The following is a 16,088-nucleotide window of genomic DNA, read 5'->3' on the forward strand; positions in this document are numbered from 1 at the left end:
AAAGTGTGTATGGAGCAAAGGAGTGGCATTGAATTCCTGGAAACAGTGATGTTAATTGATGCTTGCTGAACATTGATGGTATGTTTCAGCAGTGGCAACAGTGACAGTGGGTCACTTCTACTGGTTCTGATTTGGCTGTTGCTCATCACTGATGAAAATGCATGGCCAATTTTGGTGACTTTGTGGAAAAGTAGTTTTTTGTTGCAGAAAATTTGCCCTATCCAGTAGTGTTATTGTGTTCTTTGTAGCTGTTGTAGTTGGCAGGGAAATAAATAGGAGGCATTACTTTGAGAACAACTTACGTGCATGTCACCTAAGACAATTCCTCTTCACTCCATGCACTTGCCAGCCAAGCCAGAAGGTTGGATGCCCATGAATGAGATGATCTTTGTGGTCTTTCCAACCATAATGATTCTATGATTTGCCAGGGTTCTTGAGTTTCTTGGATGTTTTGAAAGGTTGTTCATGAAAGATTCTCAGGAACATTTGCTTTTCATGCTGTTTGCATGTGAATGATTGTGGCACAGTTTTACATCTGCAGAAACCTGCAAATTTGGTATTTTAGGGAAACTGTAGGATCAGCTCATTATTTAACACCTGCCATTTTATTGGAATGCAAGCCCTGTGCTACCAGGACCACTGTGCATGTGGTCACGTTCAAGGTTGCTGCTTAGCAAAAATGGCCATCATCTTGAAGCTGTGATTTTTAAATAGCAATATTGTCTTGAATTTAAGATTACTTGAATTGAAATCCAAGGCACATTGAAAGACAGAGCGTAAGAGCCAAGGTTTTAGTATTCATGTTTTCAGTGTGGTATTTGTGGTAAAACGTGGGCTGTGTTTCTTCAGTTCAAGGTAGAAAGTTGGAGGATGTCAGTCACATTTGATGTCTGTCAAAGCAGAAGGTGGGTGGGTTATCCTGGACAGTCTTACTGTGAAAAAGTTATTGCTTGCTTAGTCTGCTCTTTCAGACTCAATTTTGAAATTGTACGTCATAGTGAATATTACAAGGATATACATCATTTAGGATTTTATATTTTGAGAAAGTCTTTGATCTGTTATCACAGTTAATCATAGAGAAGTTGGGGTTGGAAGGGGCCTTTAAAGATCACCTCTTTCCAACTAAGTGCTGTGGGCAGGGTTGCAGTTTCATACACGGGGCACCATCATTCACAACATACTGATGAAGAAGCAATCTTTAATTTGTTAATGTTATTAAAGCATTTTTCAGTGAAATGATATTTTAATTCTTCAGGCCATGATTTTAAATGAACTTATAGCCCTGCTTTCCCTTCTTTAATTAAGCACGTTCATCTGCTTGTTAGCTCTTGTCCTTTAAGAGTGTTGAAAGAATCTGATTGTCTTGAACGTATACACATCCATTTGTGTTTTTTTTTTTAACATCAGTGTTGCAGTGGACCCAGTTGATATGTATGGCTATCTGCAAGTCAAAAGTCTGTGACTGCCACATGTTGCCTTGAAATGCATAGGCTATCCTTTAACCTTAGTGTAAGTCTGCAGGAGGCAGCAGCTTTCAGTACTGGAGGAAATGTGTATAGTTTCCTGTGAGTGTATATAGGGGAGCAGTACCCTAATGCTGAGCAGTGTTCTTAGAATCTATCCATATAGCATAACTACACAGCAAACATTACTTAGGCAGTGGTTATAGCCTATCTTGTACAGTTCCTTTAATTTTGCACTTATGATTGATTTGCCACTTAAGCAGATTCTCTTTGAATACCTGCCTTGCTACCAGTGAGATCAACAGATTGCTCACACAGCTCTATACCATGTACAGGGCTGTTACTTACAGGGGAAAAGCTTGATAAGAAAAGATAAAGGTCTCTCCATCTTCCTGTATCTCGCTGTTCCATTATAGGGAATAAAAAATTAGAAGCTGTGATTATCAGTGTGATTTAAGTCTAGTTGTAGTTAATGATCAGCAATGTTAAGGAGACATAGATGCAGTTGTTCTGTTGTTGTTGTTTGTTTTTGGTTTTTTTTTGAAAGGCTCTAATCTCATTATTGAGAGTGGTATGCACAGCTTCCCCTGGTACAGGAGCTGTTCTTCAGAACCTGGCAAGGCAAATAATCTCATTCACCCTAGATTTCATAATGTATTTCAATAATAAACCTCGTTTTCTTTTACCACAGCACCATATTCATTTGTGGGCACATGTGATAACTACTTCAGAGAACAGATTTTTTACTGGTTTATCTGCCTTGGTTGGAAGCATAGGCATGCTGTAGATGGAGTAAAACTGCCAGAAGTACTGAAGGAGGGAGCTGGCTGTTTTTTAGTAGCTGAGCTTGTTCTAAATGAATTTTGAATCGTGGTACCAACACAAAGCATAATTTTGTGTCAGGATCAAATACTGGAGTGATGCTTGTGCTTTTAGAAGGCAACCTTTACAGGTGCACACAGGAACATCTGAACTTGTCTGATGCTTCTCTAAACAGGTGGGCATTCTTCCACGGCAGCAGGCATGGCCTGAAGTTAGATTAGAGTTGTGGGTGTTGATCAGTGGCCATTCCAGTTGGCATTGCCCAGCACTGTCTGTACGTCTCCCTTTCTTCATGCCTTCCTTCCTTGAGCTCCTCTGTGCAGGACCTACCAGGATCCTACCACTCTAGAGTTGCTAGAGTGATAGCACAGAGTGTTTCTTTGAACCATCAGCATCCTGGATAAGAACAACCTATCCACTGGCAGACAAACCATCAAAAACAAAGCAGCAATAATGAGCCATCACCACCTTGGGTGCCAGCTAGCTTTAGACCTGTGGGCACTGGAACATGGAATGCTTCTGAGGTAGATTTGGCTTGTTCCTGGGTTTCCCCAGTGCTGTTGTTTGACCTCCTTTTATAGTTTTTCAGGAGGTGATTGTGTCCCCACTTGAGTAGTTGGTTTTCCTCTGCTAACGCTGAAGTGCCTTTCATCATCTCCTTTTTCTGACACAGGAAGTCTCTATCAGGCAGTAGCAGCTATTCTTCTTATTGCTTGTTTTGGATACAGTTACAGGTCACTAAAATTAAGTACTGCTTATATCAACTTTGGGTTACTGGGCCTGTAGTGCTTTGCAACCATCAGGACGTGATGGAAATGTAGGTCAGTGTGATCAGTGGTTCTGTGAGGATTTCCTCCTTGCGTTTTCTTTGGCAGGTGTGTGCTGACCAGATGCCTCACTGCAGTGGTAGTACACCAAGCTGAGCAGGGCAGTTGAAAAAACTGGAGGGAGGGGAAGCCATCCCCATGAACCTGGACAGGCTGGAGAAGTAGAGCCATGTGAACCTAATGAGGTTCAACAGGGCCAGCGCAAGGTGTTGCACTTGGGCCAGGGCAATCCCTGGTATTCATACAGACTGAGGGAAGAACTCCTGGGGAGCAGCCCTGTGGAGAAAGACTTGGGGGTCCTGGTAGAAGAAAAGCCGGATATGAGTCAGCAGTGCACACTTGCAGCCTGGAGGGCCAACTGTATCCTGGGCTGCATTTAAAAAGGGGCGGCCAGCAGGGAGACGGAGGTGATTGTCCCCTTCCACTCAGCTCTTGTGAGGTCTGGTTTTACTCTGGTTATGAGATCAGTGATCTTGTTAGTGATACTGTTTCTTCAGGTGTTGTAAGTGAATTGATGATGCCTGTGAAGAGGCACACTCATACTGGGTTGTGGGCATCAGTGCATCATGCTGTACCAGAGACAGATCAGGGAGCAGGAGGCCTGCAGGTAGGGTGTACTTCAGGAAATGAATGTCTACTTGTTTCTTGCAGAGAAACAGCTAGCAAGTATAAATGTCTGGGTTTTTATAAAATGTAAGAGGGAGAATATAGGCTTGAGGAAGGTCTGTGTGTGGTGGACTTGAAAGCAAGTTGTCAAAGGAGCCATGCTCCCTATTTTGCTGATAAAATGTATAAGTGCTTACGATAAAATGAAGACAGATGGGAATTGGCACTGTTATATGAAAAGTCATGAAAGATGCAACACTGGGAGAAGAAGGATCATTGATGGATTAAGTGTGAGAGGATTCATGCTTGTCTTTAGATTGAAGACCAAGTCACAGCTGCAGAATTCTTAAGGGTTATCATTGCTGGGTATAGCCAGGACTTTGAGCTGGAGGACATGACAGCTGTAGCAGTCAGGAATACATTGTCAAGGTGTAAAGTGCAATATTAATGTCTGCTTCCAAGCTGTTCTTTCTTGAAAAATTAAGGATTTTTTAGTTAATATAAGATTTCTCAATTCTTAAACTATCACCTAGTCCTATGTCAGTATGGCTTTCATTGTAAATTGCTAGTTCATTTTGATTTTTCTTGAGAAAAGTCTGAAAAGAGCTCCTCTCTTTAAACTATCACTGCCACTAAAAACATCTTCGGTGCTGAAAGATAAGAGAGATGGGATGTATTACTGTAATAAACCTTTGTTACTCAACTGTATTTTTCTTCTATTTTCAATAGATCCTAATTATCTCATGGCTAATGAACGCATGAACCTGATGAACATGGCAAAACTGAGTATCAAGGGGTTGATCGAATCAGCACTTAACCTGGGCAGGACGCTGGACTCTGACTATGCACCTCTTCAGCAGTTCTTCGTTGTGATGGAACATTGCCTTAAACACGGCTTGAAAGGTAACCTTACTTGAGAGGAGTCCTCCTGGCCTCTTTGTCACAGCGTAGGAGCAGGAGAAAAATACTGTTTTAAAAGTCTGGCTTGATATTCAGCAGAGGTTGAGCAGGGCATCTGTGATCACAGGTGACTTGACAGGGTGCAGAAAAAGAAGAAAGTCTGCTGAAGGTGTAGTGCTGCAGGTGAAAAGCTCCATTGTTGCAACTGCTTATCACTTTTAAAACAGCTTTTCTGATGTTACTCAAGTATAACCAAGTCTTCAGGGCTAAAGCAGCCTCTGCAGCAAACTCATGACTCCATTTTTTCTGCACTTCCTCAGAGGGGCTGTGCTTCTTTTGCTGGAAGAAGATCTGCAACTCTTGAGTTGTTCTATTAAAACGAGGATTTTTATTTATTGCAGCTAATGTCTTGTAAGCTGCTTTTTTAAATTGCAAACATAGCATATATTTAACTATGGAACATGAAGTTACAACTACAACTGCGAAGGACTATGCTAGTTTTCTTGTTTGCTGCCCCTGCCTTGAGATGAAAAGTGGATGATATTAAACTTCCTCTCAGGAGCTGTACGTACTTCCTGTGGTGCTTTCTGAAAAAGCTTCATTCAGCATTACGCATGGGCGGAGTGATTCCTGCGCTGGTTAACATAGTTTGGCAAGGGAGAGGTATCCATACTCGTCAGCTTTTGTTGTTTCTATCCATTTGCTGATGACAGTATATAGGAGTCGCTAGAAACCTTCTCTATGCATCCTCTCCTCCTTCAGAAAAGCCCCTGGGAACTACAGAGGAGTAGATTCAAAATGATGTGGTTCTTTTCCTTGTAATGCGATAGCGAAGGAAAATTTCTGTGCACATGTTGGTTGTAACTCAGGGTCAGTGACAACATCCTAGGAGAAACGTTTGCCTCTAGCAGCGAGTCTGGGTTTCTGGCTATTTCTGGGTGTTGCCTTGCATTATTTGAGTTGTATGAAACTATTTTTGGCATCTATGTTAAGCTCCTACTACTTTATTTGAATGGAGTCAGTAATTGCCACTTTTGGGCATGAGAAATAATCTTTTGTATGTGCTCACTAGTAGTCCCAGTAGACTCTTTCTGTCAACAGTTCATTCACTTCTGATCATGTTTGAGTACGTAAATAATCAACGTAGGCTTAATGGGCTAATTTTATGTATTTTCCTTTTTTAGCCAAAAAGACCTTTCTTGGGCAAAATAAGTCATTCTGGGGACCTTTAGAACTAGTAGAAAAACTTGTTCCTGAAGCTGCAGAGATTACAGCAAGTGTTAAGGATCTCCCAGGTCTGAAGTAAGTACAGTCTTTTACTGCACAAGTCCTTAATATGTTATTTTTTGTTGTGAGAATGGTCCTGAAGAAGAGAAGGAAGAACAGTTGTGATCTTCAGGAATCCACCTGCCACTCATTGCTTACGCAAATAGCTCGTAACCCATAGTTAAGAAACTGCAGAAGGAAAGGGAGAGTATACTCTTCTTGTATTAAAGGGTCTTATGGACAGTAGTACATATATTGCTAGCACTGAATGAATGACAGTAGATTTTAGGAATGGAGTGAGCCTTTACCAACCCACTTCCTGAAGCTAGGCTGAAGGGAAAGGGAATTGGAAGGAAGGTGATGACGGGTTAGGTGCTTTCAAGCCTGATGGAGGTCATTTTTCTTTTGAGATATATTAGATAAACCTTTAAAGCTTGTGTGAAAGGAAGGCTCACAGAGCTGGAGAAGACACTAGCTTTTGCTGAAGCGGAGAGGAAAGAAAGCTCTGTGAGGATATGTTGCTTCTGGAAAAAATGCACAGTCGTTTCAGACATCACATTCAGATTTGCTTAGTCCATTGCTAAAAAGGAAGTGTTAGTGTGAAGGCTTTCAGCCTAGCAAATAGAAAAAAGATTTGAGGAAGCTTTTGTATGAATGAGAGGACTAAAGATCAAATGTTCTTTGCTCAAAAAAAAGTTAAATACATTCAGTAACAGCTCATTTCAGTTTAGTGTTTAGCTATGTACCTATGGAAGAGTGCTTTTACTGGAGAGCTGTGCAGGAGTCTGCGTGGAACAGCTCACAGGACCAGCATGGGGTGCTGGGAGAGTCATGTCACAGTTCCTGGTATCTCTTCTTGTAAGAGAATACTGGAATACTGTAGCGTGCTATAGAATAAAAGACAGATTTTGAATAATTCTCTAAAAGATAGACTTAAATATACACTAACCCTTTGGAAATGAAATGTCATGTGTTAGTTGAGGTCGAGAAAGACGACGAAAGGGAATAATGAAGATGATGATAAACCATGTGCAATTGCTACTTATGCTAGTTAAGGCTAGAAAATAAGTTGTTTTCCTTGCTGTTTGCTGTAAGACTACTGGAGATGGAAAAGAAATTTCCTTCTATTTGGAGCACTGTTCAACACAGGGGGTTTATACCTTCCTTTGGAGCATCTGGTACTGGCTCCCAGCCACTGTATCAGGGTAGATGAGCCAGAACTGTGGTGCATCATATCAGTTCTCCATATTTTTAAAGCTTTGTGCCTCAGATGATCCGGAGAAGCAGAGGAGGGAAGACTGAGGCCGTACCCTTGGATCCTGTGACTGTGTAAATGAGCAAAATACTTGAGCAGCAGTGAATTTATGCTTTCACTTGTCTTTATGGATTCTTAGCAGGCTTATCACACCTGAAGGAGTGTTGCTTGTCCATCAGCACTGAGCTGAATTATACACGTATTCTACTGACTTGTAAAAACTGAATTTGGGTTAAAAGGTGGTTTATTGAAGCAGCTGATTTCTGTGTGATAGTATCCAGCTAGGCTAAAGTCAGGAAAATATTGCTACTGTGATAACAAATACATTATGAGAGAAGGAGCAGTTGCATAGGTAATTGCTAAATGTTCTCTGAAGGTCTGTTCAAAACTAAACCATTCTAAGATTGTATGAGAATCCTGTCTGTAACTACTTGTACTTATATACCTGGTATATCCCTCTTTTCTTCAGTGTCGGCTGTATCTTAAGATGTAGAAACTTGAGACTGAATAGGATTATTAATGCTGTTTGTGAGTGTGCTTTACAGTACATGTGTAATTGTATTGGTCTTGGCCTTTGTAGGACACCAGTGGGTAGAGGAAGAGCCTGGCTTCGCCTTGCTCTAATGCAGAAGAAACTTTCAGAGTACATGAAAGCCCTGATTAACAGAAAGGATCTTCTCAGGTGAGCCTTGAACTCTCTCTCAGATTTGGTTAGGTTCACTTCTGCCCTCTGTTAGGTCTTTTTAGCATGTTTTATGTCCACATGGTAAGGGTATGTGTACTTCTCTTGAGAAGCGGTAATGTTTGTGAAACATAGAGATTTTATCCCGGGGAGTAAAAATGCTTGATTTTCTTTCTTTATTCAAGAATGGCAATGTTTTCACCCTTACTGTCTCAAATATCTATTAGAATAAAGAAATCTTGTGTCCAAAGAGGCAGTTCAGTTGAATAACTCTTACAGACAGCTACAGCATTCTCTGTTCACAAGACCTTGGCCCTAGTTTTATTTCTGACCTTGTCACTTTATCACCATCTTACTTGTAGAAAGTCATTTTACTCTGTATCTTTACCATTCATAAGAACAGCAACAACTATGTAAATTAGTTTTAAGTCCACAGTTTTGATCTACTATGTTTGTGTGAAGTAGTAGAACTTAATACATTTGTTGGTGCTTCTTTACTCAGATTTTCATTGAGTGTTTGTGCTTGATATAACTGATATTGCATTTTACTTTCCTCTGGAAAATGTGGCAGCTTGTGTTTGGGAAGTATTTAGTGGAGTAGTAGAGGTATGCTATTAATAAAACTCTAATGTTAAGCCCATTCTTCAGTTTTCACTGTGCTGTTCTTCTACTTAGCATTCATGCTTACTTTGTGTCACTGCTTAACAGTTGAGAGTCCAGATCTCCTACTTAATGGGCCATTGTCACCTGAAGATGTACAGTACTGAGAGATGTTTGATCAGGGCAGCAGCACACGTTTATATGAATTACATGAATTACTGTTGCTTGAGTTTTCATTAAGCCTGAACTTTGCATTGCATTATATGAAATACTAGGGAATGCATTCTAGTTGCCATTGTTTTAGTTGACTTCTAAAGGACACAAAGCTTGTTTTCTCTCATTGTCCAATCTGTAGTGAGTTTTATGAGCCTAATGCGCTGATGATGGAAGAAGAAGGTGCGATCATTGCTGGTCTGCTCGTAGGTTTGAATGTCATTGATGCCAACTTCTGCATGAAAGGGGAAGACCTGGATTCACAGGTAAGTGTTGCTCAGTTAATGTTTTTTTCTGTTCATTTAAATTGGAAAAATTCAACTTTTTGTTATCTCTTAAGACCTTTTTTTTTGCCAGCTCGCTTTCTCTCATAGCATACTGTTGCTTGAACTGGTTCATGTTTTCCTTCATTTTGGCTAGATTACTGTTATAATTAATCCTTGTGATAGAGTATGTATTGATGTTTTAACTGAATGACCTTCAACTTTCACAGCTATGAACAGTGTTTAGTCTTACAAAAAGTGGTTAACGTAAAATGCAATTTTTTTCTCCTAGGTTGGAGTTATTGATTTCTCAATGTATTTGAAAGATGGAAACAGCACAAAAGGCAGTGAGGGGTAAGCACATGAGCCACTGTCCAGCTTGTTTCTTGATGTTTTGTTTTCAAGTGTCTCAAGTTACCCTGTAAGCTATTAAGTTTGTCATTAAAATGCTACTTTAGGATTTGTTTGTTGCTTTTTTTCATAGAGAACAAATTGTTCATCTATGAAAATGCATAATGTATAAATAAGACGTTGGAAACAATGGGAGGTAGAAGGGCTGAGGAAAGTCTCCTGGCCATTTAAGGTGAAAATACTTCAAAAACGACCCTTTAAGTCTGCCATTCTTGAAAGCATTTTCAATAAGTAAGCAGATTAGTAACCCTTATTACAAGTTGTGTATCACAGGATAGGAGTTGTTTTTTAGCACCAATTATTTTGTCAAAAATGAATTCTGCAGTTGGGGATGACCATAACTGTAGTAATAGAGTACTTTTGTCAGCATACATAAATGTAGTTATGCAACATTCAGTGCAAGAGGGTGAAAAATCAAGTGTGGGTATGCTGATACATGGATCCAGGTATTGTGATTTTCTGAGGCTTTCAAGAGTATTTCTTCTTCTCAGGAGGTTCTGCCACTTCAAATTCAGGTATCTCTTGAATTATTATACCTCGAGATCAGATGTTTTGGTTGAAATAAATGCATTTATAGAGCTTTTCTTTAGTTAAGATTTCGTGCTGAAATAGTATGCAAAATGCACTTTTATTGGCAGCTTTCCTTGAATCAAATTTGGTGAAGTAGTCCTTGTTCAATATAAAAAGACTGGTTCTATACCACATTTCTTAGAAGTACTCTTGCAGTGACTGAAATATCTGGCTGAACTATTCTTTTAATGGGTCATGAGATGTCTGAACATAGTAATTGCAGCCTCTGTGAAGTTGGAGAACAGTAACTGATGGGAAGAGCATAGACTGCAACTCAGCTTCGCTGTTTTGCATGTAACATGCACATTCATCAGGACTTGGGACGTTTGGTGCCATGGTGGATACGTGGGCTTTATGGCCACGTTTCCTCTTAAATCTTTTATGGTGTCTCTTTACGTTTATGCATTCAGATACTGAGGTTTGAAATCGAAGAGAAGCTATACTATTTCTTCCTTTCCTTAGCCTTTAATGCTACATAAGTGTTCAGAGCAGAAGCTTGTCTCTGTTCTGCTGTGTAGTATGGAGCTGGGCCAGGAACCCATGCAGGACAATCAGGGTGGATGACGTAGAGGTACATCATCCACCTTCAGTGCCACACAGTCAGCTTTTTTAGGTATGAAAGGACTACACTCAGGCTGCACTGAGGGTATTTCTTTTTTTCCAGAGATGGTCAGATAACTGCTATTTTGGACCAGAAGAACTATGTAGAAGAACTCAATAGGCATTTAAGGTAGTACATGATTTATTTATTCTTTGTTATATGGGATAGTGCAATAGGAAGCACGTTTTTTAAAAAGAAGGAATTACTGACATGCTTTTTGTTTTGTTTTGATTTCCTCTTCATCAGTGCTACGGTAAACAACCTACAGGCCAAAGTGGATGCATTAGAAAAGTCCAACACTAAACTGACCGAGGAGGTAAGTGTAATAGGGAAGCATCTGACAGTCTGGCCTTTTGGAATTAGGAACTGAGAAGGTAAAGGGAGAATTTATTTTCAGAATTCTGGTGTATTTAGTGATATCGTTTTAAAGTTGAAACAGGAATAACTGAACTGTTGAGAATTTAGCTAACTGCCACTAACTACATGTGAGATAGAAAACTGCCAAATGTTTATGTTCAAAATCAAAAGTTGTTGAATCCGCTTTTTCCTTCTGAAGTCTTCTGAATGCTTTGTTTTTTGGAAAATGTCTTAGAATAAGTTATACAGTGGATGTGTTTTGAAATGCCATCCAGCTGAAGTAGGTTGAGATGCAGATGTTTCTAAACTGTTCCTTTTGACAGATGCAGAAGTTTTACTACCCTGTTAAGATATTATCTTGCATGCATCAATGACTTTTCCTCTAGTCTGTCAGAATTTGCAAGATGTAAACCAATAAAATATTATTTAAAAACATTGTTCACTCTGAGCATGGAAAGGCATGAGTTGTAGATGTAACCTATATCTTAAAATTTGTCTTGCAGTTTATCAGTAATGGCATAAACGTGATAAAATTATTTTTAGTTATATGATGTGCGATAACAGTAAGTCTCATCCTAAAGGTTTTACAGTGTCTCTGTCAGCACGTCACTTTGCTCAGCAGAATGATTTTGATTAGAATATCTCAGTGCTCTGGCAGTACAAACATGAAATAGAAATTTTTTTTTGCTTGTTCGCTGTCATCAGAGAGGTATGTGTGTCTGGTTCTGTAACACCTTCTCTAAAGGATGTGTTCCAAATGATGATTAAAAAAAATTGCTTTTTGCAATTTAAAAGGATTTTTAAAAGGTGTCCTCCAGTAGTGTTTCTCAGTGCTGATACAATAAATGGCTTTTCATTTAGTACCGACCATATTTGGATGCTTTGTCCATTAATCACAATACCCATGTTGACTGAAGTATTTATTGATTTATGTTTTTTTATTAGCTTCCTTGTCTCTTAGCGAAGTCTGCATGCAGTTCAAATTCAGAATTCAGGCAACACCGGGACATGCTGTGCCAACTGGAGCTGTTTGCAGGGCGTTGTTAATGAACTGTGTCACATTTCATATCCATTTGTGTATTTGGCATGAGCTGCACCAAAAACTCATACTTCTGTCAGGGTAGATTTTATTGAAATGAGGATTTGCACTGAGTTGTGTTAACCATGCATTATGTAGAGTCTAGGACATAGTGACCTAAAGAACTTAGTAATGTTACTAAAAGACATGAACAGAATTACTCTAGGGAGTCACTGTTGTAGTACCAATGTGATAGGTTTTCATTGTTGGCTGGTACTTTTTCAGATGGTCTCTCCCTGTGCTGGGGACTGAATTGTTTTTTTTCACTTGAATTTTTTTTCTTACTGAGAATGTTAGCAAAGAAATACAGGATAATCTGTCTAGAGAAGAAAAGAGCTGCTAAGTACATTTTTAATGTATTACTGTTACTCTCTTTTGCTCGCAGCTTGCTGTTGCAAACAACAGGATTATTACATTGCAAGAAGAGATGGAACGAGTTAAAGAAGAAAGTTCTTACATCTTGGAGTCCAATCGTAAGGTCAGTACATGTAGATGATGCTTGAACTCTTTAGGGAGAATTTTACATAGAATAGGTGTTTTGAAGATCCTTAATTTCCTTATTTATCTCACAAAAAACCTGTAACAAGTAACAGTGACTCCAGGTGGACTTGTGCAGAGAGTAACAGATGGACCCTGGGCATAGTAAATCCTGCCTGATGGCAGCTTGTTCACGTGCAGAGCTGAAAGCTAACACAGCATCTCCGTGGCTTGCCAGGTGCTGGGTGTCAGAAGGGACTGGAGGAAGGGTGATCTAACTGAGATGTGGCAAAAAAGCTCAGAAATATGAGTTTTGCTTTTTTGGCCTGAAATGCTACCCCGTTTGAAATAAAGGGACAGGATAATAGAATATGCTATAGTCTTTTCTCAGTTGATTTGTTGAGACGGAATCTGTTTTTAGTTTTAAATCCTGTAAGGCATTTTTCTGAGATTTTTTTAAATCATATTTAGTAATTATCTAAGGTCTGAAAATCCTGTCTGTCCTTTTTAATGGTAGGCATTGAATTGCACTGAGTGACAGGGATTTCTCATAAGCTGCATGCTGCATTATCTGAATAGAGATGCTGTGTTCTGATAATTGCAGAATTTGGTTCCAAAGTGGGAAAAACAGATCAGCAAATGTGAGAATTATTAATGTGTATCATTACATTGATTGAGTTTCTTCATTAAATTAGGTCACTAAAGACAGAACTGCAGATGGACAGGCACTGACTGAGGCACGAAAACAGTTAAAGGAGGAGACTCAGCTGCGGCTGGTAAGGACAGTGTGAGGTTGAAGCTCACTACAAGTGGCTTTCTCACATAATTACTACATACCAGATAATTACTTTTCAACACACTTGACCAGGGGCTTATTGCCATTTTTGTCAGTCTACTTCAGTTTGATCTAAGACAGTCATTGATAGTGATGTTAATTTTGTGGCTCAAAATGGGCAGTGCAGTTGCTTTTACAGGTCTGACACATCCCCCTTGCAGGTAAGGATGTTGCCAGTACCTGAAATGTTACTCAGTTATTCAAAACGCATACTTAATCACTCTTCAAGGTTGGACTGAAGTTGTGAATTTTTTGTCCTTAATTGTGTGTTGAATCTGTAACTGTGATGCTGTAACAGTGCAGCACACTTACGGGTGGTGACTTCGTTGCCAAGAGCACCAGTTTTAGGGTGGTTATATCACTGATAAGGAAGAAAGCTGACTGTGCTGTGTTTCAGGATGTGGAAAAGGAACTGGAGGCACAGATTGGGATGAGACAGGAGATGGAGTTAGCCATGAAGATGCTGGAGAAGGATGTTTGTGAGAAGCAAGATGCTCTGGTGGCACTCAGACAGCAACTGGATGACCTCAGGGCCCTAAAGCATGAACTGTCTTTCAAGCTGCAGGTAAGGAAAATAATTAAGTCAAATGGAATGAGTTCCAAATAAAAGTGAATAGCACTTGTTCTTTTTTTTTCATGTCTCTGTTTGAAGAGTACTAAGTGCATACTAAGTTGACTGGATATATACCATACATCTGTCTTGCTTCCTGTGCAAAATTATCCCTACCCACAATTTTTTCTTCATTTCTTTGTTTGATCATGTAGAGCGGGCATTCTTGACTGCAGGTTAAATTTGATTTGTGTAAGAATCTCTGGGGAAGATAAGAATTCTCTAGTGACATGTGCACTGATAGCTTTTTTGCCTTTTTCAAGTTTGTAAACCTACAGGGGAAAAAAAAAAAGGAACAATAAACCTTAAGTGAAAAGAATGTTTCCTTACAAAGGTTACCTTGATAGATGTCAAGATAACATTATCCATGGCAATAAAGCTAGGATTTTCTTTATTGTGAGAAAGTACATGTGATGTAGGTATGCTTTGGGAAGGGTATCTCAGTAGTGAGCTTTCTTTTCTACTCTTCATTTAGGAGCTTTTTCTCAGGTGCTTGCATAACCTGGTAGATGTTATTCAGTTCCGTGTTTGTTTCTTCATTTGCAGGATAGAAAAGCAATCTTTGTTTTGCCAGCCCTCTGGGATGATCTTGTTCTACTTCTTTGTTGGTGCAAATCTTCACTTTTAGAGCCACAGGCTTTTTGGTCCAGGATCAAGCAAAGCATCTAAACATCAGGAATCATAGGATTTGGTTCAGACTGCTTTCTAGGCTATGGATGTGCTCTGTAATCCTAGTTGGTTTTGTTAAAGTTGTGTAAAGAGGTTATGAGCTGCTGAGGGGCAAAACAGAAAGCTGTAGCATTTTAAGCATTTGTCCCTGGTGGGAGCTGAAAGAAGAATGCTGTTTGGTGTGCTGAAAGTCTGACGATAATTCAGAAATTTGTGCATTTCAGTGAGGAAAGCATCTTCTGCTTTTTAAGTTGTAAGCACTGAGCCATTACTGCCTTTGAAGTATTTGTTGTCATTACATACATTACTACACAATGACCAAAGCAGACTCTTTAGGACACAGAGTAGCATGCAGTGCACAGAAACAAATCATTAAAAAAATTATAGAACAGGAAAGCATTACTTCTGTGCTCTTTGAGCCAGTTGCTAGCAGGTACTGCATTACCACCACTTATAGGAAGCATAACTGATTATGGTATTGACGTTCTGTGAGTCCAAATGTAGCCTGCACCTGTAGGGCAGGATGTTTGGCCACATTGACCTGGCATTTGTTTTCTGAGCACCTTGTATCTTAATGGCTTCTGTCTATTTCCTTCCATTTGCCACATGATTTGTTCTTTCTTATTTTGGTTTTACTGAAACTTAAAAATCACGTTGCTACTTTTTGTAGAGTTCAGACATGGGAGTGAAACAGAAGAGCGAACTGAACAGCCGTTTGGAAGAGAAAACAAATCAGATGGCTGCTACCATCAAACAGCTTGAACAAAGGTAAAAAATGAAACTTGCAATTATGATGATTGTGTTTATACTAGTGATAGTGTCCGTAGACCCAGATGGGAGCCTGAGTGCACTGTTTAGCCATGACTAAAAAGAGCGACATGAAGGGAGCAGGATTCAGTCTGAACAATAATGTGACATGGTGTGAAGTGTTTTGCATGTTTAGGAGAGCTTCCATTAAAAAAGGAATATACTGCTAAAACAGTAATTCACATAGCAGCTTTGTTTATCTGTCAGCTGCATATTTGTATGTTATTCAGTCATTATAAGTCAATTGCTATCTCTGATAGTGCACACGCTGCCAAGCATCTAACGAAGTGCTTGACTGTTAATGACAGTATTGCCATGGGAGCAGGGAGGATAAAGGTGCAACAGAAGTCAGTCTTGGAGATGCATGGTTATTCCAGACCTTTCTGGTACTGTTTTGAAAAAAGTTCTCCAGATTACCTGTTTTAAGAGCAGACAAATGATTAGGTCCCTGTAGTTTCTGAGGAAGATAGTCTTGGCAGGGAAAAAAAACAACCCAACAAACTCAGATGAAAATAAGTCAAGGATCAGGGTGGTTGTCATTAGGAGCTGGTAAAAAGTATCCTGTAGTTGTAACATCCATTTGGTCCCAGACAAGTTCCATCCTAATGGCTCTGTTGATTGGTGTTACTGTATCACATAATTTGGATGGCCTCAGCACTGAATTGATTTGAGGTGCAGTGCTTTTTCCCCTTTTCCCCTTTTTCCTTGTTTGGCCAAAGACTTCAGTCTCTGTGAATTGCCTTAACTGTAGTGGTAGCTCCAAGCCAAACGAGGGG

The 16,088-nt window shown here is 39.6% G+C and overlaps 1 protein-coding gene across 10 annotated transcripts in view; it reads left to right on the top strand.

Moving 5' to 3' along the window:
• Positions 1 to 16,088, top strand: part of RUFY3 (RUN and FYVE domain containing 3) — a 51,982-nt gene that overhangs the window by 24,819 nt on the left and 11,075 nt on the right. For all 10 annotated transcript variants that reach the window (XM_065736745.1, XM_065736746.1, XM_065736739.1 and 7 more), the window contains 11 exons: positions 4,448 to 4,621; positions 5,803 to 5,920; positions 7,720 to 7,821; positions 8,777 to 8,900; positions 9,190 to 9,251; positions 10,543 to 10,608; positions 10,726 to 10,795; positions 12,300 to 12,392; positions 13,087 to 13,167; positions 13,624 to 13,791; positions 15,176 to 15,273. In XM_065736745.1, the coding sequence (XP_065592817.1) occupies positions 4,448 to 4,621; positions 5,803 to 5,920; positions 7,720 to 7,821; positions 8,777 to 8,900; positions 9,190 to 9,251; positions 10,543 to 10,608; positions 10,726 to 10,795; positions 12,300 to 12,392; positions 13,087 to 13,167; positions 13,624 to 13,791; positions 15,176 to 15,273 (1,156 nt within the window). The remainder of the gene's footprint in view (positions 1 to 4,447; positions 4,622 to 5,802; positions 5,921 to 7,719; positions 7,822 to 8,776; positions 8,901 to 9,189; positions 9,252 to 10,542; positions 10,609 to 10,725; positions 10,796 to 12,299; positions 12,393 to 13,086; positions 13,168 to 13,623; positions 13,792 to 15,175; positions 15,274 to 16,088) is intronic.

Source organism: Cyrtonyx montezumae, unplaced genomic scaffold, assembly GCF_038088225.1.
Source record: "Cyrtonyx montezumae isolate F1298 unplaced genomic scaffold, pur_monq_1.0 scaffold_2, whole genome shotgun sequence".
Taxonomy (NCBI): Eukaryota; Metazoa; Chordata; class Aves; order Galliformes; family Odontophoridae; genus Cyrtonyx; species Cyrtonyx montezumae.